The sequence below is a fragment of the Schistocerca americana genome, chromosome 2 (genome assembly GCF_021461395.2).
Source record: "Schistocerca americana isolate TAMUIC-IGC-003095 chromosome 2, iqSchAmer2.1, whole genome shotgun sequence".
In the NCBI taxonomy this organism is placed as follows: domain Eukaryota; kingdom Metazoa; phylum Arthropoda; class Insecta; order Orthoptera; family Acrididae; genus Schistocerca; species Schistocerca americana.
In genome coordinates, this window is record NC_060120.1 from 796,135,609 (window position 1) to 796,159,054 (window position 23,446).

Consider the following 23,446-nt stretch of genomic DNA (forward strand, 5'->3'; position numbering starts at 1 on the left):
TGTACTGTGTAAAACGGATTGGTTAATGAATATTTTCTACATCTGAAAACACTTCAGCTGTCTATCAGACTTCTATTTCTGTAGCCAGATAGTGAAAGACTGTATTTGCTTGCTTTGTGTCAAAGTTAGATTCAGAAGAAGGAAATACAGACCGTTTTGTTTCCCATATTGTAACCGTGAATATCTATATTACCCTCAAACTGCTCTGGATTATTGGCGACAAATCTCATCTCTGAGTAAGTGTACTGTGAGACTGTGGTTAATGTACTCAGTTGTTCAAACAGGTGCCTGCACGATGTGTGTATGTGGACCCGTACACAATTCCGATTACTTTCCCTTGTGCAGTGAATACCTTTTGCCTAAGTGAGGAGTTAAAATAATATTTTCATCCTATAGGACATCAGTGAATCAAAATGTGCAAAATTTGTTAACTTGCTGATTTTTGCATCTCCAGTGTTGGCTATTATCCTTGGGATAGTGTCGGCTGAACATAAATGTTACAGCAGGCCTGCTAATGGTTTTTCCGGCGCATCCGAAGCTTAGAAGTTTTTACTGTATTTATTATTATTTGTTTGTACACTGCATCCATAAAAGGTGTGATGTTATTTACAGTACAGAACAGGACAAGCTATTTTTTCCAGAATTCAAAGTGACGCCATTTGTGCAAAACGAAATAATAAATTGAACGACAAAATTGTTTCCTCTTTTCTCTGTTGACACCAATATTCACATCTTCCGCAAAAAGAACTAATTCTACCTTCTGAGTCAAATAAAACAGTAGATAATCAAAATGAGCAAGAACGCAAATGAGCCCTTGATTGAAACGTGCAGAACTCTCATTGTGATTTCTCCCAGTAATGTGTTGTCCCCATCAGTATAACTCAGACATCCTAATTACCTAATTTTTTTAAGCTTTCAAGCAAACTTGGATAACCTAAATATCTTGTGATTTATATTCTGTAGTGGTTATGTATTTTATGTGAATGATATATAGTATAAATCAGTGGAAAAGCCAGGATAGAATAAAATAGTATTAGGAAATAATAGATTGCTACTCACCGTATAGAGGAGACATTGGACCACAGACAGAACAACAAAAAGACTGTTATACACATGAGCTTTTGGTCAAAAGGGTCAAAACACCTTCTTCTAATGCAGAAAACACACACACATTCAAGCAAGCACAACTCACACATATGGCCACTGTTTCTGGCCATTGAGGCCTATCGGCCTCAGTGACAATATACAGTGGTCATGCGTGTGTGATTTGGACCTGCATGAATATGTGTGTGTTTTCTACATTGAAGTAGTCCTTTTGGCTGAAAGCACACATGTATAGCTGTCTTTTCGTTGTGCCTGTATGTGAATGAACATCTCCTGCATGTGGTGACTAGCAATGGTATCTTTTTCATAATATTGTCAAGTATATAGTACATGTTTCATAATCACGTTACATAGAAGCTTTATTTTTTATTTTCAGATTGTATGACCTGGGACCAAATGAAATAGGAGAACTCATCCGAGTTCCAAAGCTGGGAAAAACCATTCACAAATATGTACACCAATTCCCAAAACTTGAGCTATCCACTCACATTCAACCTATTACCCGATCTACTCTTAGAGTTGAATTGACAATTACTCCAGATTTCCAGTGGGACGAGAAGCTGCATGGTGCATCAGAAGCATTTTGGATTCTTGTTGAAGATGTTGATTCTGAAGTCATTCTTCATCACGAATATTTTCTTTTGAAATCAAAATATTCAACTGATGAGCATCTCGTAAAATTTTTTGTACCAGTATTTGAACCTCTTCCGCCACAGTATTTCTTACGAATTGTCTCAGATAGGTGGATTGGAGCTGAAACACAACTTCCCGTCTCTTTCAGACATTTGATTTTGCCAGAAAAGAACTTGCCACCTACAGAGCTTCTTGACCTGCAGCCATTGCCTGTATCTGCTCTCAGGAACAATGTGTTTGAATCATTATATTCTGACAGATTTCCACAATTTAATCCAATTCAGACCCAAGTCTTCAATGCTGTTTATAATAGTGATGATAATATCTTCATTGGAGCTCCTACAGGTTCTGGAAAAACAACAATCGCAGAATTTGCAGTTCTGAGACTATTATCACAGAATTCAGATGGTCGATGTGTGTATCTGGTACCAAAAGAAGCTTTAGCAGAACTAGTGTTTCAGGAGTGGCAACAAAAATTTGGTATGTCACTTGGTAAAAAGGTTGTATTACTTACAGGAGAAACTGGGACTGACTTAAAACTCCTGGCAAAAGGACAGATAATTGTGTGTACAGCAGAAAAATGGGACGTTCTGTCAAGGCGATGGAAGCAGCGAAAAAATGTGCAGAATATACAATTATTTATTGTCGATGAGCTTCAGTTGATTGGTGGTGAAGATGGACCAACTTTGGAAGTAGTATGTTCTCGTATGCGGTACATATCATCTCAGATAGAAAAACAAATCAGGATTGTGGCATTGTCAGCTTCCTTAGCAGATGCAAGAGATGTTGCTCAGTGGCTTGGATGTAATGCAAATGCAACATTCAATTTCCATCCATCCGTTAGACCAGTACCTCTGGAACTTCATGTGCAGGGTTTCAATATTACACACAATGCCTCGAGACTTATCGCGATGGCAAAACCAGTGTACAATGCTATTTTAAAACACAGTCCTCACAAACCTGTTATTGTGTTTGTACCAACCAGGAAACAAGCTCGCTTGACAGCTATTGACCTCCTAACTTTCACAGCTGCCGAAGGACAACCAAATAGATTTTTCCATGCAGAGGAAGAAGATATCAAACCATTTTTAGATCGCATGCAGGATAAAACACTTCGTGAAACATTATCACAAGGTGTAGCATACATACATGAAGGCCTTACTCCTGGAGACCATAGGCTTGTTGAACAATTGTTTGACTCAGGTGCAATACAGGTGGCAGTAGTCACAAAAAATCTATGCTGGGGTGTGAATATTGCTGCACATTTAGTGGTCATTATGGACACTCAGTTTTACAATGGAAAGATACATGCATATGAAGATTATCCCATTACAGATGTATTGCAAATGGTTGGACGGGCAAATAGACCATTGGAAGATGATGACGCAAAGTGCATTCTCATGTGTCAGAGTTCCAAGAAAGATTTCTTTAAGAAATTTTTGAATGAATCACTACCAGTTGAGAGTCATCTTGATCATCGTCTCCATGACCATTTCAATGCTGAGATTGTTACAAAAACAATTGAAAACAAACAAGATGCAGTTGACTACTTAACATGGACTTTCTTATACCGTAGGCTAACACAGAACCCAAACTACTATAACTTGCAAGGTGTAACTCACAGGCATCTGTCTGACCATTTATCAGAGCTTGTAGAGAATACACTGAATGATTTGGAACAGTCAAAATGCATTAGCATTGAAGATGAAATGGATTGTTTACCTCTGAATCTGGGTATGATTGCTGCATATTATTACATTAATTACACAACTATTGAATTATTCAGTTTGTCCTTGAATAATAAGACCAAAATCCGTGGTCTGCTGGAGATTATCTCCTCTGCAGCAGAATATGAAGATGTCCCCGTACGCCACAAAGAGGATGCACTACTGAAGAATCTTGCCCAGCGCCTTCCAAATAAACTGCCTCAAGGTGAGATCATACTATTTTTATATATTAATCTACCTTAATGAAGAAGGTGACAGAACAGACATGATAGAAAGTCACTGCTTAAAGAGTGGAGTGCTTACAGATACTTCAGAAGGATATAAGTAATGATTGTAACAGTAGTAGGCGTATTAATAATAATAATCCTTGATATAATAATTGACTGTACAGTATCAGTTCTACTTAGAAATATTTATTGGCTTGTACCATATGGTCTAGTTGTGTATTGTAATATCATAGAAATTATTTTTTCTTTGTGTTGTTTTTATTTAGTAACATAATTGTCAAAAATAAGTCTCTCATAGTGATATATTCAGTTTTCCTCTCTTCCTCGTCACCATCATCATTATTATTTATTGCATCAATGGGCCTTTTAATGCCTACAGCAGAAAAGAAATAACCACACTACAAAATGAAAGAAGCACATTATAAAAAATTATAAAAGAACATACTGCAAAACGCACAATAAAAAAGGATCAGTAAGTCACACCAGAGGAGATTTCTACTGTAAATGGTAGTCCATCATTGTGAGAGTTTAGCTTCCTATTCCACCGTTGTTGGTTCCACTTGTTTAAGGATTGTTAATACTCGATCAGGTCAAAATGTCCTGCTTGCCTGGTTCAGATCTCGCCGATGCTTAAGTTTTAAATAAAAATCATCAACATGTCTGACATAAGAAGCCATGCTTGTCAAAGAGGGCGAAGGGAGTGTTCGAAAATTCAGGGCACTCATTTGCCCTTCGGTTGGGAAACTACCCCTAAAAGATGGAAGAATCAGCAATGCACAATGGCACGAGGACACGGAAGGCAGTGGAAACCTCTGCATTAAAGACACGCAATGTAATTCACAAGATACGTGACCTGTAACTGAAAAAGTGTTGTGATGCTCTCTCCATTGGCAGAAAATTCCGGACTAGTTCCCATTTGGATGTCAGGGAGTGGCCTGCCAAGGGGGAGGTGACCATGAGGAAAAGATTGAATAAACAACGAAAGGGTAATGTCATGTTATACAGTTTGGGCATGGATTGTCACAAGTTTGAATGTGGTAGGGAAGCTAGAAAATATGAAAAGAGAAATGGTAAGGCTCGGTATAGATACAGTGAGAGTCAGTGAAGTGAAATGGATGGCACACAAAGCAGAAAATGGTATAATGGGAATAGGATTAATTATTAATAGGAAGGTAGGGCAGGGAGAGAGGTGCTACGAACAGTACAGTGATAGGATCACTCTCATCTGAATCAACAGCAAACCAACACCCTCAACAATAGTTCAGATATACATGCCAACATCACAAGTAGAAGATGAATCTATAGAGAAAGTATATGATGGTACTGAATAGATAATTTAGCACATACAGGGAGATGAAAATCTAACAGTCAAGTGAGATTAGAATGCAATTGCAGGGGAAGGAGTAGAAGAGAGAGCCTAATTGAGTTCTAAATAAACTTCAGCTAGTGACAGTGAATACTATTTTCAAGAATCACAGCAGGAGGAGGAGGAGGAGGAGGTGTACTTGGAATAGGCAGGGAGATACAGAAAGACTCCAATTAGATTACGTCACATGCAGGAACAGATGTAGACACAATTTAGTAATGATGTAGAGTAGATTGAAATTTAAGAGACTGTTAGGAAGAATCAGTGTGCCCAGAAGTGGGATACGGAAGTATTAAAGAATGAGGAGACAGGCATGAATTTCTCTAGGCTATAGATATTTCAAAAATAAATAACTCAGTAGGTAGTTCAGATGAAGAGAAGTGGACATCTCTAAAAAGGAAACAAAAACATAGGAACACATGGAAGCTAACTACAAGTTACTTAAAATGAAATAAATAGTAATTGCAGGGAAGGTAAGGGGAAATGGCTATATGACAATTGTGGAGAAATCAAAAATGAAATGATTGTAGGAAAGACTGACTCAGCATATAGAAAACTCAAAACAATCTTCAGTGAAAGTAACCCTTGAGCTGGTGCACCTTTTTCATAACGAGCAGGTGCGCAACATGCTCTATACACATTTTAAGAAATGCTTTCTTTATGGGCTTCATCAAAAATAGACTCCCCCCACACACACACACACACACACACACACACACACTCAAGCAAATGCGATTCAGCGTCTCCGCTACATCCTGAGTGGCAACTTCCTTTTCATAATATTGTTACATTCCATACTGGAGTTCCCATTGTTTAAAATAAACTTTCATTATATTACTCTGTTACCATATACATTACCCCACAGTAATGGGATCACTTGAAGCATTAAACACTGCATGAGACCCCAGCCAACCGCTTATTCGATTACTAATTATCTTATAGTCAGCTGCCTCATTGTGGGTCATTTCTTGCACAGATCGCAAATTTTTCCTTACCTAGCTAACTATTTATTCTATATTGCTGATGCTCACTTGGATGTATGACAACACACCAAATCATTATGTTAGCTGAAACCAGTAATGATGGAATAGGTATGAGCTTGCAATTGTAAAGCAACACTGGAATGGTGAAAAATATATACATAGGCAAACTTGCTCAGGGGTTAAAAACAAGGGCAGCAACATTAAGAGTGCAATGGAAATTTCACTATTAAATGCAGAGGAGTGAGCAGATAGGTGGAAAGAGTACATTGGAGGCCTTTATAAGTGGGAGGACTTGTCCGATTATGTGTTTGACAAAGAAACAGGAGTCAACAGGGAAGAAACAGGAGATCCAGTATTAGAGTGATAATTCAAAAGAATTTTGGATGACTTAAAATCAAATAAGGCAGAAGGGATAGATAACATTCCATCAGAATTTCTAAAATCTATGGCAGAAGTGACAATAAAATGATTAGTCATGTTAATATGTAGAATGTATGAGATGTGATATACCATCAGATTTTTGGAGACATATCACCCACACAATGCTGAAGGCAGCAAGATCCAACAAGTGTGAGAATTACCACACAATCAGCTAAACAGCTTGTGCATCTTCTAAGTTGCTGACAATAATAATAAACAGAAGAATGGAAAAGAAAATTGAAGTTCTGTTACATGATGATCAGTTTGGCTTTAGAAAGTTCTGACGTTGCGATTGATAATGGAAACATGACTGAAGAAAAATCAAGAGACTTTGATAGGATTTGTCAACACGAAAAAATGTTCAACAATGTAAAATAGTGCAAGATGTTTGTAGAAGAAAATAGTCCTAAGCCATAGGGAAAGACGGTAATAAGCAATATGTACAAGAAGCAACAGAGCAATAAGATTGGAAGACCAAGAACGAAGCACTCTCATTACAAAGGGTGTAAGACAGGGATGATATCTTTCTCCTCTAGCGTTCAATCTGCACAGCGAAGAAACAATGATGGAAATAAAAGAAAGGATCAGGAACAGGATCAAAATTCAAGGTGGAACGATATCAGTGATAAGATTCACCGATGAAATTGCTATCCTTAGTGAAAATGAAGAAGAATTGTGGGATGTGTTGAATGTAATGTAAAAGTCTAATGAGTGCAGAATGTGGATTGAGAGTAAATTGAAGAAACATAAAAGTTATGAGAAGTAGTGGAAGTGAGAACAGTGAGAAACTTAACATCAGAATTGGGGATCAAAAAGTAGGTGAAGTTAAGATATAGGCTACCTAGGCAACAAAATAACTCGTGTTGGAAGGAGCAAGGAGGACATAGAAATCACACTAGCACTGCAAAGAATATATTCATGGCCAAAAGAAGTCTACTAGTAGCAATGGTAGGTCTTAATGTGAGGAAGAAATTTCTGAGAATTTACATTTGGGGCACAGCATTGTATGTTAGTGAAACAAGGACTGTTGAAAAACCAGAATGAAAGATAATTGAGGCATTAGATGTGGTACTACTTCTCAGGAAAATTGAGGTGGGCTGACTAGGTAAGAAGTGAGGAGCTCCTCCACAGTATAGACGAAGAAAGGAATATATGGAAAGCACTGACAAGAAGGAGGAACAGGATGATAGTACCCTGTTAAGTCATCAGGAGACAACTTCCATGGTAGTAGAGGGAGTTGTAGAGGGTAAAAAGTATAGAGGACATCAGAGATCGGAATAAATCCAGCAAATAATAATGGACGTAGGTTGAAATAGCTACTTAGATATGGAAAAGGTTGGCACACGAGAGGAATTCGTGGCAGTCTACATCAAATCAGTCAGGAACTGATGATTTGGGGGGGGGGGGGGGGGGACACTCAACTCTTCCCTCGCATTCTTGGATTCCCCTTGGGCATTTTTCAACAGGTTGAGAATGTATAATTCAATATGGGATGTGTGTATAAGCTTGAAGGATGCAGCCAAACCACTGTAGCCTCTAGTGCCCTAATTTTCAGCCAATTTGTGTATTTCCAAATTTCTGGTGCAGGTCATCTTTCATCCTTCATTCCCACTCATCTTCCATGGTATTGTAGATGCTGTGGTGTCACCGCCAGACACCACACTTGCTAGGTGGTAGCTTTAAATCGGCCGCGGTCCATTAGTATATGTCGGACCCGCGTGTCGCCACTGTCAGTGATCGCAGACCGAGCGCCACCACACGGCAGGTCTCGAGAGACTGACTACCACTCGCCCCAGTTGTACGGACGACTTAGCTAGTGATGCAACACTGACGAAGCCTCGTTTATTTGCAGAGAAGATAGTTAGAATAGCCTTCAGCTAAGTCAATGGCTACGACCTAGCAAGGCGCCATAGCAATTGATAGTTATCGTATGAAGCATGTCTCATCAAGAACGATGCATACAAATGATGGATTAAAGTTAAGTATTCCAGAAGCTACGTACTTTTCTTTATAGCATTCATTACGTATCCTGTTTCAGACCTCACGCCATCCTGCGTGAGCTTATAGCGTGCATTTCGGCCTTCTCTAGCAATATAACAGATGCCTCTATAGATCTTTCGAAATACCCTGCTGCTTTCTGCTAATTTTTTGTGTAGCCCAAGATATCATCATGTTCATCTCTTAAAAGAGTTGTTACTTCTCTGACACCTATCTTGCACCTTGTCCATCCTTATCCAGAGATTTTTGCAGACTTGGCTTTCCCTCCAGCACCAGCACATTTTCCCCTTCTATATTTTCTGTTTCAGCTTTTCCTGATTACGCATCTGCCTAAAATTTTGATAACTACAAATTCAGTGTGATTTTAACTCTGTGTCAGTCAGCCTTTCTCTGCTTCTTCTTGTTTAAAAAGGGGAAGGGTCTGATGTAAGATAGAAAAACATGACCCAGTCAAGGGATATTCTCCATGGAAGTGATAAAATGGAATTCCACATTTATAAATTGGAAACAATGAAATATGTAGATCGTATATGGTGTCCATCACAGTGAAAGAAATTTTTTACATGTGTGATGTTAATTGACCTAGACACAATTTGTTGACTGCATTAGTTGACTTAACACCTTCAATGTGCCATTGTGAATTATCTGTGTGGGGGCTTCTCAGCTGTACAAGTGAGTGAAAAGGTTTAAACAATGGGAAGTCCAGTATGGAATGATGACAATATTATGAAAAGAATAGATAACTACTCACCCTATAGCGGAGATGCTGTGGATGGACACAACAAAAAGAGTGTCAAACAAGTAAACTTTTGGCCAGAAAGGCCTTTATCTGTGTGTGTGTGTGTGTGTGTGTGTGTGTGTGTGTGTGTGTTTTCTGTGTTAGACTTGTTCTGCACATCTGAGCCATACATTCTCTGACAGCCAATGATATTTCAGTCCAAGTGCTCTGCTGTGAATGCTGTGACCAGTATGAACATTAAATGTGATCATAGCGAGTTATTTAGTGAATCTTTTTTACATTATTGTGAGTTGTCACTGCTGTTGGTGGTGCTATGTGACAAATTCTACATAAGCAAGCAAGAGACAAATTGCAGGATAAGTACTTTCTTCATAAGTACAAGACACGTGTATGCATGCTACCACAACTGCCGCTTGGAACCGGCAACACTGCAGTTCCTGTTCATGTCTCGACCTGCATGAACCGCAGTCATTCATGAATTAAACTGTAGTAGCACTCAAGAAAGAGTTTGTCTGAAATCTTACCAATTTGTCCAGTTTTATTTACTACATGTCAACAGTGAGTTTGTTACCTTTACTCCTTCCATTATTTCAATTGTCAGGAGAATAATTATGTCTTACTATTAATATGGACAATTTGCTCCATTTAACGTCACATTTTATTACTGACCTTGTGAAATATGCCATGATTTTGTAAAATGTGGCTTACACACTTAATTTGCTTTCAGGAGCTCGGTTCAATGATCCACACGTGAAGACAAACCTGATGCTGCAGGCACACCTTTCCCGATTGCAGCTTGGAGCTGAACTGCAAGGAGACACTGAGGTGATTTTGGGGAAGGCGATCCGACTCATTCAGGCCTGTGTTGATGTACTGAGCTCAAATGGTTGGCTGTCTCCTGCTGTTGCTGCTATGGAGCTGGCACAGATGGTGACACAAGCTATGTGGAGCAAAGACTCATATCTAAAGCAGTTGCCACACTTTACTCCTGAAATCATCAAGCGATGTACTGAGAAGGTAGTTTCATTTGTTCTTCACTTATTTTAGAACAGCTTATCTAAAAGCGTCAGAAATCTGTGCAAGCTATTTCCCTGCACCTCCTGTAGTTCTGAAACTATATTATGTATATTTACATTTGGATTTCTTTCAGTTCTAAAAATATTTCTGATGGAAATTATGCTGCATGTATTCCTTGCAGTATTGTAGCTATTCTCTTTCAAAATATCTATCTGTTGATAAATACATACCCATCATGTGGAAAAGAAATAATTAGCTGCAGTTATGTGATAATTGTGTGTCAATTATATTTCAGGGTGTGGAAACAGTGTTTGATATTATGGAACTTGAAGATGAAGACCGCACTAAGCTGCTGCAACTTACAGATCAACAAATGGCAGATGTTGCACGCTTCTGTAATCGTTATCCCAATATTGAACTGGGATATGAGGTACAAGACAAGGACAGGATACATACAGGTTCATCTGTGAATGTTCTTGTGCAGCTTGAGAGAGAAGATGAAGTTACAGGTCCTGTAATTGCACCATTCTACCCACAGGTAATATTTTTTGTAGCAGTTTTTGTTAGAAACATCATGAGCTTTCTGAAAAGAGGTTTGGATTGTCTGTCTTCGCTCCTTGCACACATGCACATGCATAACCTAAGCCTTTTTATAGCAATATGCTCTGAGGTGGGTTTTTCCCAACCACTAACAGATATTCGTTGATGGTAGTGCAACAAACCACCACATTTCATTGTTCGAAACAATTCCTTTAAAGAAAGGCCCACTGTCAACCACTACAGTCAATACATTAAGTCCCATTACCAAAGATACCATGTATAATTGCCCTTGTAAATTGCATAGTGATTGAAATTACAGCAAACAAAAACAAGAGCGTATTTTGAAGGTACAGCAGTAAGAGCATCGTTCTCTTTCATGTACAATCTCTTTATAGTCCCATCTTTAAAATTTTAATACTTCTGCTGTTCATCTGGAAATTTGGCACCACAGTAATATCATGGACTTAAGGCGGTAAGTGGAACTGAGCAATAACCGTGGAAGTCGAATTTGCATAAGTCAAGGTCCACTTTTACATATAAAAACATACAAATTATGTTCAACTGGGACAAGAGACTAAAGAAAACAATGTAATTTAGAAGAAAATGTACAACAATATAGTAAAATTATATTACAATACAGTATTATGCATTGCAACAATGTGAGACATTAAGTGACATAGAAGGCTTCATAAAATTTAAAAATGTCATCTACCGAGGACCCACAACTCCCCCCACCCCCCACACACATAATTTCATCAAAGCTTTGCTAATAAATTTTTTATTCCCTGTTATGTAGCAGAAATGCACATTTTATTGAATCTGTTTTTTTTTTTATATATATAACCCTTTTACAATTGAACTGAGGCCTTATGTCAAGTTTGTAACTGTCAGTTGATCTTCTGATTGAACTGGGTGTAAAAAATCAAGTTATTCAATGTTTTACTCTTGCTATAAGCTCATCTGTTGTCACCCCCTGATTGTGTGAATTCAACAGTTCATGAACCCCTTTACCCTAAATTTAATTGTGTGGCAACAGTGTCCACCTCAGCAACCACATTATCAATTTGATCAGGATCTGGTACTGATTCCCCCCCCCCTCCCAGTTTTGGCAGTGAAAAAACTGGACACAGTTTTTCCAAATGCCATTTAAAGTTTTTTGGGAAATTTCGTTCAGAGATTGTCCAATAATTCCCGCTGCACTTGCTTCCAGAAGTCATCATTTTGTCTCGTAGCTTCTTTTAATGTCTCTGGTTGTATTCAGTGGCAAAAATACAAATTTCACATGTGGGTGGAAATTAATTAGAGTAACAGGAAGGTGACCTGGTGTGATGTCGATTAATAGTATCACTTTAAAATTTGCATTGTTTTTATTGGCAATAATGTTCAACTTCAGATATGAAGTGATGACCAAACCAGTCCTCAAAAAATAAGCTGTCACTCAAGTTTTAGCATTCGACTTCCAACTCACAGCCAACCCAGATGTATATGTATATTTTAAAACTCTCTGATTTCCTGGGCAATAAACTAAAAGAGGTTTTAATTTACAATCACCGGCTGCAGTGTCAGTCAGTCTTTGGTGAATTTAAGACTTAAAAATGTTTTCTCTTCATGTGTAAGAGTAGTTCTGTTGGGTATCATCTTCCAGAAAAGACCAGTTTCATCTACATTGAACGTGGTTTGGTTGGTATGGCCACCTTCTTCTATCACTGCCATTAATTTTCCTTCATAGAGTGACACAGTCTCTCTATCAGTACTTGCCTCCTCTCCACTTTCTGTGATGCTATACTAATTATGACTACTTTTGAATTGGCTAAACTAACCATTATTAGCTTTAAATGTTTCATCTTTGGCCAACTTCCCAGTTGCTTCTTCCAGTCTCTAAAAAATCAGCTCAGCTTGAGAGCACACCATAATTTTAATATTGTTTCCTTCTGAGGGATAATACCATGATGTTCACAAATGATACTTTAATTCAGTGGTTGAGCGGTTTTCGTAGCTTAGAGAATTTTTCTTTACCTTTGTAGATGTTCTGACTGTTGATTCCACTAGTTAAAACTTTTTTGGCAGTTCAAAAAATTTTAGTTTTTGCATCAAAGTCTGTGATAATACAGGGTGTACATAAAATCCAAGAACGTCTTCAATTATTTATTGCACAAGAACTAAACAGTGTACAGATGTCATGCGTATTGCATTTTGAAGAGAAACACTGAAAGTTTGTTTTACAAACATTCCATATGCGAACCATGAGTGACCCGGCAGACGTCAATACGGTAATCGAATTCTTGCCATACCCGTCCCAGCATAGCATCATCGACTGTGGCAGTCGCTTCCCATATTATCTCCCAGAGCTCTGCTACATCACGTGGTAGAGGCAGTACATACACCAGATCTTTAATGTGACCCCACAGAAAAAAGTCTCACTGAGTGAGATCTGATGATAAGGGAGGCCATTTCGTGAAACAGCCGATCCGTCGATGCAGCTGCTCTGTGTTCAGGTACCCGTGAACTTCACAATGAAAATGGGGTAGAGCCCCATCTTGCTGAAAGATGGATGGAGAGTCTCCAATTGCATTTGAGGCATCAGCCATTGCTGCAACATGTCCAAGTAGGAATATCCAATGACAGTGCTCTCGGCGAAGAAGAATGGCCCCCACAGTTTTCGACGTGACAAGGCACAAGAAACATTTACCTTTGGAGAATCACATTCAAAATCAGTGCATTCGTGTGGATGCTTTGTCCCCCAGATTAGACAATTATGCCTGTTCACTTTCCTATTAGTGTGAAAAGTGGCTTCATCACTAAAAATTAAGTGATCAACAATGCCATCCCCATCGTCATTCAATTGCTGCAACTGCAAACAAAACTCAAAATGCTTGTCTTTGTCGTTGTCATTGAGCTTCTGCACTAGCTCCAATTTGAATGGTTTCATAGACAGCTTCTGTCACAGGACTTTCCACACTGTCATTGGAGCCATTTCAGGTTCACGGGATGCAAGATGTGCCAATTTCTTTGGACTCCTTATGAATGTCTCTCATAGACTTCACTCACATTGGGACGTCAGCTTGTCTTTGCCAGGCACAAGCAACCTGTTGTATACGAATTTGTTTTGGCAGTGGTAAATGGCCTTCCTTGTTGGTGGCTTCTTACCGTACTTATTTCTAAATATTCATTGAACAGTGGTAGCACACTTGTTTTTGTTGAATTCCAACACCCAGAAAGCTCGCTCCACACCTGAACTCACCATGTTTGTGACCAGCGCTGACTATCGGAAAATTAGCAAACTATGCTGTGGAGGTACACATGGGGCAAAAAAAAAAAAAAATAATTAATAATAATAATAATAATAATTTCAGGGTTTCTCTACAAAATGACATATGTATGATATGTGTACAGTGTTTGGTTCTTTTGCAATAAATAATTGTAAGTGTTTCTGGACTTTATGTACTCTCTGTATTAATTTTACATTCCAAAGACAATGATTTTGTTTCCTTGGGTTATGCAAATACATCAGCTCTTCTTCATTTGGATGACAGAATCTATCAATCAAGCCAGCTCTGTGTATAAAATGGTTCTGTAGGAAACACTTCTGAACCTATTGTAAGCCAAGCACTGTGTGAGTGGAGTGGGTCAGTAGAAGTGTGCAGCACTCAAACAGGTGATTTGTGTAAAACAGGGTAACATAAGTTGGAGTATTACTGTATTGTGGATCAGATATTTCATGTGTAAATACCGTAATAATAATAATAATAATAATAATAATAATAATTTGTGACAAGATTTTAATTCCATTTCTTCCTGTGCCTGTGCAGAAACGTGAAGAAGGATGGTGGGTTGTGATAGGTGACCCAAAAACAAATTCCTTACTGTCAATTAAAAGGCTTACACTTCAGCAGAAAGCAAAAGTCAAGTTGGACTTTGTTGCACCAAGTCCAGGTGAGTGCTTTATTCTCGTGACGTTTGCTTGGAACTATTGTGCCTTCAGAGAGGAAGGAATTTTGTAAGGATCTGGTTCTTGAAGAAGAGAACTGTAACATAAATTGTGGCCAGTCTCTGATTTAAGTGTCAGTTAGTGTGTATTGGATATGTCTTCTTCTATACAATATTGCAATGCCTATGGATATGTATTTCATGTATGTTTTGTTCTGTCGTTTTTGTGTTTGACATTTCTGTTATAGCAATGACATTAATATAACTTGCAAAATCCTGGTAGAATACAAACTGTGGTAGGAGAGTAGGTAATCAGCGTGCACACAAAAAAAACACACACACACACACACACACACACACACACACACGTGTGTGTAACATTCCACGTGGGAAAAATATATATAAAAAACAAAGATGCTGTAACTTTCCAAATGAGAAAGCGATGGTATATTGATAGACACAATGAAAAACACACAAACACACATACAAATTTCAAGCTTTCACAACTAATGGTTGCTTCATCAGGAAAGAGGGAAAGACGATAGGATGTGGGTTTTAAGGGAGAGGGTAAGGAGTCGTTCCAATCCCGGGAGCGGAAACACTTACCTTAGGGGAAAAAAAGGACAGGTACACACTTTCTCGCGCGCTTGCGCGCGCACACACACACACACACACACACACACACACACACACACATCCATCCATCCGCACATATACAGACACAGGCAGACATATGTAAATGCAAAGAGGTTGGGCAGAGATGTCGATCGAGGCGGAAGTACAGAGGCAAAGATGTTGTTGAATGACAGGTGCGGTATGAGGGGTGGCAACTTAAAATTAGTGGAGGCTGAGGCCTGGTGGGTAACGGGAAGAGAGAATATATTGAAGGGCAAGTTCCCATCTCTGGAGTTCTGATAGGTTGGTGTCAGTGAGAAGTATCCAGATAACCCGGACGGCGTAACACTGTGCCAAGATGTGCTGTCCGTGCACCAAGACATATTTAGCCACAGGGTGATCCTCATTACCAACAGACACTGTCTGCTTGTGTCGGTTCATGCGAATGGACAGTTTGTTGCTGGTCATTCCCACATAGGAGGCTTCACAGTGCAGGCATGTCAATTGGTAAATCACGTGGGTGCTTTCACACGTGGCTCTGTCTTTTATCGTGTACACCTTCCGGGTTACAGTACTGGAGTAGGTGGTAGTGGGAGGGTGCATGGCACAGGTTTTACACTGCAGGTGGTTACAAGGGTAGGAGCCAGAGGGTAGGGAAGGTGGTTTGGGCATTTCATAGTGATGAACCAAGAGGTTACGTAGGTTAGCTGGACGGCGGAAAGACACTCTTGGTGGAGTGGGGAGGATGTCATGAACGATGGATCTCATTTCAGGGCAGTATTTGAGGAAGTCGTATCCCAACTGGAGAGCCACATTCGGAGTCTGATCCAGTCCCGTAAAGTATCCTGTCACAAGTGGGGCACTTTTGGGGTTATTCTGTGGGAGGTTCTGGGTTTGAGGAGATGAGGAAGTGGCTCTAGCTATTTGCTTCTGTACCAGGTTGGGAGGGTAGTTGCGGGATGCGAAAGCTGTTTTCAGGTTATTGGTGTAATGGTTCAGGGATTCAGGACTGGAGCAGATTCGTTTCCCACAAAGACCTAAGCTGTAGGGAAGGGACCGTTTGATGTGGAATGGGTGGCAGCTGTCATAATGGAGGTACTGTTGCTTGTTAGTGGGTTTGATGTGGACGGATGTGTGAAGCTGACCATTGGACAGATGGAGGTCAACGTCGAGGAAAGTGGCATGGGATTTGGAGTAGGACCAAGTGAATCTGATGGAGCCAAAGGAGTTGAGGTTGGAGAGGAAAGTCTGGAGTTGTTCTTCACTGTGAGTCCAGATCATGAAGATGTCATCACTAAATCTGTACCAAACTTTGGGTTGGCAGGCTTGTGTAACCAAGAAGGCTTCCTCTAAGCGACCCATAAATAGGTTGGTGTACGAGGGGGCCATCCTGGTACCCATGGTTGTTCCCATTTAATTGTTGGTATGTCTGGCCTTCAAAAGTGAAGAAGTTGTGGGTTAGGATGAAGCTGGCTAAGGTAATGAGGAAAGAGGTTTTACATAGAGTAGCAGGTGATCAGCGTGAAAGGAAGTGCTCCATCGCAGTGAGGCCCTGGACGTGCAGGATCTTTGTGTATAAGGAAGTGGCATCAATGGTTACAAGGATGGTTTCCGTGGGTAACAGATTGGGTAAGGATTCCAGGCGTTCGAGAAAGTGGTTGGTGTCTTTGATGAAGAATGGGAGACTGCATGTAGTGGGTTAAAGTGTTGATCTACATAGGCAGAGATACGTTCTGTGAGGGCTTGGTAACCAGCTGCAATGGGGTGGCCAGGATGTTTGGGTTTGTGAATTTTAGGAAGTAGGTAGAAGGTAGGGGCACAGGGTGTCGGTGGGATCAGGAGGTTGATGGAGTCAGGTGAAAGGTTTTGTAGGGGGCCTAAGGTTCTGAGGATTCATTGAAGGTCCGCCTGGACATCAGGAATGGGATTACCTTGGCAAACTTTGTATGTAGTGTTGCCTAAAAGCTGACGCAGTCCCTCAGCCACATACTCCCAACGATCAAGTACCACTGTCGTGGAACTCTTGTCAGCCGGAAGAATGATGATGGATCGGTCAGCCTTCAGATCACGGATAGCCTGGGCTTCAGCTGTGGTGATGTTGGGAGTAGGATTAAGGTTTTTCAAGAAAGATCGAGAGACAAGGCTTGAAGTGAGAAATTCCTGGAAGGTTTGGAGAGGGTGATTTTGAGGAAGAGGAGGAGGGTCCTACTGTGACGGAGGATGGAACTGGAAATATCGCTTTGCCACGAAGAAAAATAATCTTAATCCTAATCCCACTCCTAAAGATCCAGCTCCCCAAGACACTATCCAAATTAAACCCTGCCTGGAACAGTTCCGTCCTCCGTCACAGTGGGACCCATCTCCTCCAGCCTTGCCAGCTTCATCCTAACCCACAACTTCTTCACTTTTGAAGGCCAGACATACCAACAATTAAAGGGAACAACCATGGGTACCAGGATGGCCCCCTCGTACACCAACCTATTTATGGGTCGCTTAGAGGAAGCCTTCTTGGTTACACAAGCCTGCCAACCCAAGGTTTGGTAAAGATTTATAGATGACATCTTCATGATATGGACTCACAGTGAAGAACAACTCCAGACTTTCCTCTCCAACCTCAACTCCTTTGGCTCCATCAGATTCACTTGGTCCTACTCCAAATCCCATGCCACTTTCCTCGACGTTGACCTCCATCTGTCCAATGGTCAGCTTCACACATCCGTCCACATCAAACCCACTAACAAGCAACAGTAACTCCATTATGACAGCTGCCACCCATTCCATATCAAACGGTCCCTTCCCTACAGCTTAGGTCTTTGTGGGAAACGAATCTGCTCCAGTCCTGAATCCCTGAACCATTACATCAATAACTTGAAAACAGCTTTCGCATCCCGCAACTACCCTCCCGACCTGGTACAGAAGCAAATAGCTAGAGCCACTTCCTCATCTCCTCAAACCCAGAACCTCCCACAGAATAACCCCAAAAGTGCCCCACTTGTGACAGGATACTTTACGGGACTGGATCAGACTCCGAATGTGGCTCTCCAGTTGGGATACGACTTCTTCAGATCCTGTCCTGAAATGAGATCCATCCTTCATGAAATCATCCCCACTCCACCAAGAGTGTCTTTTCGCCGTCCAGCTATCCTTCATAACGTCTTGGTTCATCCCTATGAAATGCCCAAACCACCTTCCCTACCCTCTGGCTCCTACCCTTGTAACCGCCTGCGGTGTAAAACCTGTCCCATGCACCCTCCCACCACCACCTACTCCAGTACTGTAACCCGGAAGGTGTGCACAATCAAAGGCAGAGCCACGTGTGAAAGCACCCACGTGATTTACCAATTGACATGCCTACACTGTGAAGCCTTCTATGTGGGAATGACCAGCAACGTACTGGCCATTCCCATGAACGGACGCAGACAGACGGTGTTTGTTGGTAATGAGGATCACCCTGTGGCTCAACATGCCTTGGTGCACGGCCAGCACATCTTGGCACAGTGTTACGCTGTCCAGGTTTTCTGGATACTTCCCACTGACACCAACCTATCAGAACTTCGGAGATGGGAACTTGCCCTTCAATATATTCTCTCTTTCCCATTACCCACCAGGCCTCAGCCTCCGCTAATTTCAAGTTGCCGCCCCTTGTACCGCACCTGTCCTTCAACAACATCTTTGCCTCTGTACTTCCGTCTCGACTGACATCTCTGCCCAACCTCTTTGCATTTACATATGTCTGTCTGTGTCTGTATATGTGCAGGTGGATGTGTGTGTGTGTGTGTGTGTGTGTGTGTGTGTGTGTGTGTGTGTGTGTATGTGCAGATGGATATGTGTGTGTGTGTGGGGGGGGGGGGGGGGGGGGGGCGCGCGCGCGTGTGTATATACCTGTCCTTTTTTCCCCCTAAGGTCTTTTCACTCCCGGGATTGGAATGACTCCTTACCCTCTCGCTTAAAACCCACATCCTTTCGTCTTTCCCTCTCCTTTCCTCTTTCCTGATGAAGCAACCTTGGGTTGCGAAAGCTTGAAATTTGTGTTTGTGTGTTTTTCATTGTGTGTATCAACATACCATCGCTTAACTGCAGGTACAATGCATAACCAATTTTTGTTGAGTGTGAGTAATAATAATATTTGCTTGATTTTTTAGATTTATTTATGTTACTGATCAGAATATTTCATTTGCAGGTCACCATACATATACTTTGTATTTCATGAGTGATGCATACCTTGGCTGTGATCAAGAATACAAGTTCTCAATTAATGTAGGAGATTTCGAAAGCGGAGACAGTGAGAGCGATAGTGGAAGTGACTAGGCCTAACAGGCTTGTAAATTTTCAAGTGACTGATTTGTGTAAATAATGGCATTTCATCATCCTTTTATTGTATATATATCATTCCATCTTTATAATTTTATGTGTTTTATCCATCTAAAATAGTTGTGGATAAATTATCAGAGAGCTGTGTAAATGATGAGTGAAACTTTACTGTGGATGTGTTTATTAAAAAGTTTGATTAATAAATGATTCCTTTTTATTGGAACACTAGCCTTTTCCCTGCAACGTAGCCCGCGTACTTGTTCGACACATACCATTATTGCTCACATCTCGTCCTCCCCTAATCTTGTTTTATTTCCTCCCCCTCCCTCTTTTTCCATCTCCTCCTATCCCAGTCTCCTTCGTTTTCTCTCTCACACCATCTCTTTCTTTCTTCCCCATTTCTCTGCAGTACCCTTCTCCTTCCTCTTTCCATCTCCTCGCCTCCCCTCTCTGTTCCATCTCCACCTTGGCCTCCTCTGGCTTATACCTTCCTTACTCCCTCTTTGCCTGCGTCCTCCTCCCTCCATCTCCTCCTGCCCCCCCTCTCTGTGCCCATCTCCTCCTGCCCCCCTTCTCTGTCTATCTCCTCTCTCCATCTACTGCTTCTCCCTCACCGTTCTCGATCTATCTATCTCCTCCTCCCCTCGTCCCCTTTTTCCCAGTTCCTTCCTTCTTTCTGCTCAGCTTTTATAGAAGGGGCTGCAAAACCATTGTGTGCCCCTAACATGTAGGCTGCTGTCGAGAGCTTGGTGGAAAGGCAGTCTGATACTATTCCCACACAATCCACCTGTCATGCATGACAGCCTATATGCCAGGGGCTGGAAAAAATCACTTTTTACCCATATCCCCACTTCTATTGCAACTAGCAGATTATAAACCCCACAGTGCTGATACTCATGAGGTCTGCAGTTTTTGCACCAGGTTTGGTTGAAATCGATCCAGGGGTTTAGGAAGAGATACAAACATATACTCTGCTTTATGTATACGGGATGAACATTAATAGAACCGACAAACTGCTGGGATGGATTCCTGACTGAAAATGGAGGAAAAAAGGTCTTATGAACATGTATCCAAAAATGGACGGTGTGCATTGTGTGATAACAAATCGTCCTGGAACATGTTACAGAGCTGCATTGCATCCAAGTGTCAGCATATTTTCAAAATGGCTTCCATGGGATAGTAGTGGTTGTCATACAGGATACACATAATCGTATTTTGGTTTACACCCTGTTGGCAGGCCACGTGCTTGGAGCGTGTACTAGGGATCGTCTCAATATCCTGCAGAACTCGGTCCTCCAAATCTGGTGTACACACAGTCTGCCACCTCCCTGCATGTTCATCTCTCTGAAAGGACCCATGATCATTTAAACACCCATAAAGGGCTTGAAATATTGTGTGATATTGTTTTGGTATAGCCATGCTGCGTCTCGACCATTTCCATCTGCTTCGCTGTACACAAACACCAACTCAGCTTGTTCCTGACATGAACACCGAACCATTCTGCTGCTCACAGTATGCTGTGTCAATGACACAGCCTGCAACACACAAGGAACATGTGGCATGTGGTCAGCGGCATCTACCATGGCATTAACGCATTTCCAGACACACGTTCAGACGACCGTAAACCATTTCCAGTCAGTAATCTGTCCTTCAGTTTTATTAATGTTGACCCTTTATAGAGATTGCATACGCAGTTTTACAGAAGAAATTAGAGTGTATGAATCATTTTCTGTCAGAACTTTTAAATAATACATATGTGGATGGCAGTAAAACTTTGGATGAAAATGTGAAATATGCTTGTGGTAAAGCAGTGATTCTCAGTTTTTATGAGGACATCACCCTTGAAAGAGATAAGATAGAATCAGTGTCCCATACAAAGTTTAGCAACTACGTAAACTTTAGCAAGTACCTAAACTTTACAGGGGAGGAGATTTTAACCCTTCTGTTTTTACAGTGATGAGGTATAAATAATACTTAATATGCAAACAAATAACGCTGTTTTGATTTCATTCCTACAATACATGTACTTTAACACTACAATACATCTACTTTAATACCAGCAAGTTGTGGTGAGTGAAATTCATTTTTTCACCCCAAACAGCCCTCATTCATGTTGGAATTTATGGAACATGACATGTAAATGAATGAACTAATAATCATAAGGTTTTATCAAATGAGATGGTGCAGTCAACAAAACACCGGACTTGCGTTCGGCAGTAGTTAAATCCTCATTGAATTCCAATTTCGGTTTTCCATGCTTTTTCCTAAATCAGTGCTGAAATTCTACATCTACATCTACATGGATACTCTGCAAACCACATTTAAGTGCCCAGCAGAGGGTTCATCGGACAACCTTCACAGTTCTCTCTTATTCCAATCTCGTATAGTGCACGGAAAGATCGAACACTTATATCTTTCCGCACAAGCTCTGATTTCCCTTATGTTATCGTGGTGATTGTTTCTCCCTGTATAGGTCAGTGTCAACTGAATATTTTCACATTTGGAGGAGAAAGTTGGTGATTGGAATGTCGTGAGAAGATTCCATTGCAACGAAAAACGCCTTTCTTTTAATGATGTCCAGCCCAAATCCTGTATCATTTCTGTGACACTCTCTCCCATATTTCACAATAGTACAAAGCATGCTGCCCTTCTTTGAACTTTTTGGATGTACGCCGTCAGTCCTATCTGGTAAGGATCCCACACCGCACAGCAGTACTCTAAAAGAGGATGGACAAGCGTAATGTAGGCAGTCTCCTTAGTAGATCTGTTACATTTTCTAAGTGCCAATAAAACTCAGTCTTTGGTTAGCCTTTCCCACAACATTTTCTATGTGTTCCTTTCAGTTTAAGTTGTTCGTAATTGTAATACCTAGGTATTTAATTGAATTTACAGCTTTTGGATTAGACTGATTTATTGTGTAACGGAAGTTTAATTCCTTTTAGCACTCATGTGGATGACCTCACACTTTTCATTATTTAGGGTCAACTGCCAATTTTCACACCATTCAGGTATCTTTTTCTAAATTGTTTTGCAATTTATTTTTGATCTTCTGATGACTTTATTAGTCGATAAACAACAGCATCACCTGCAAACAACCTAAGACGGTTGCTCAGATTGTCTCCCAAATTGTTTATATAGATAAGGAACAGCAAAGGACCTATAACACTACCTTGGGGAACGCCAGAAATCACTTATGTTTTACTCGATGACTTTCCATCAGTTACTACAAACTGTGACCTCTCTGACAGAAAATCACAAATCCTGTCACATAACTGAAACGATATCCCATAAGTACGCAATTTCACTTCGAGCCATTTGTGTGGTACAGTATCCAAAGCTTTCCGGAAATCCATAAATTTGGAATCCATCTGAAATCCCTTGTCAATAGCACTCAACACTTCATGTGAATAAAGAGCTAGTTGTGTTTCACTGGAACGATGTGTTCTAAACCCATGTTGACTGTGTGTCAATAGAAGTTTTCTTCGAGGTAATTCATAATGTTTGAACACAATATATGTTCCAAAATCCTGCTGCGTATCAACGTTAATGATATGGGCCTGTAATTTAATGGATTACTCCTACTACCTTTCCTGAATATTGGTGTGACCTGTGCAACTTTCCAGTCTTTGGGTACAGATCTTTCCTTGAGCGAACGGTTGTATATGATTGTTAAGTATGGAGCTAATGCATCAGCATACTCCGAAAGGAACGTAATTGGTATACAGTCTGGACCAGAAGAATTGCTTTTATTAAGTGATTTAAGTTGCTTCGCTACTCCGAGGATATTTACTTCTACGTTACTCGTGTTGGCAGCTGTTCTCGATTCTAATTCTGGAATA

At 40.6% G+C, this 23,446-nt stretch overlaps 1 protein-coding gene across 1 annotated transcript in view; it reads left to right on the forward strand.

The window, feature by feature from the left end:
- LOC124595279 (putative U5 small nuclear ribonucleoprotein 200 kDa helicase) overlaps positions 1–19,811 on the forward strand; it is a 115,118-nt gene extending 95,307 nt beyond the window's left edge. Inside the window, exons 22-26 of the mRNA XM_047133957.1 lie at positions 1,481–3,669; positions 9,925–10,214; positions 10,510–10,752; positions 14,564–14,687; positions 19,477–19,811. Of these exons, the coding sequence (XP_046989913.1) occupies positions 1,481–3,669; positions 9,925–10,214; positions 10,510–10,752; positions 14,564–14,687; positions 19,477–19,604 (2,974 nt within the window). The 3' untranslated portion in view covers positions 19,605–19,811. The remainder of the gene's footprint in view (positions 1–1,480; positions 3,670–9,924; positions 10,215–10,509; positions 10,753–14,563; positions 14,688–19,476) is intronic.
- The last annotated feature ends 3,635 nt before the right edge of the window (positions 19,812–23,446 follow it).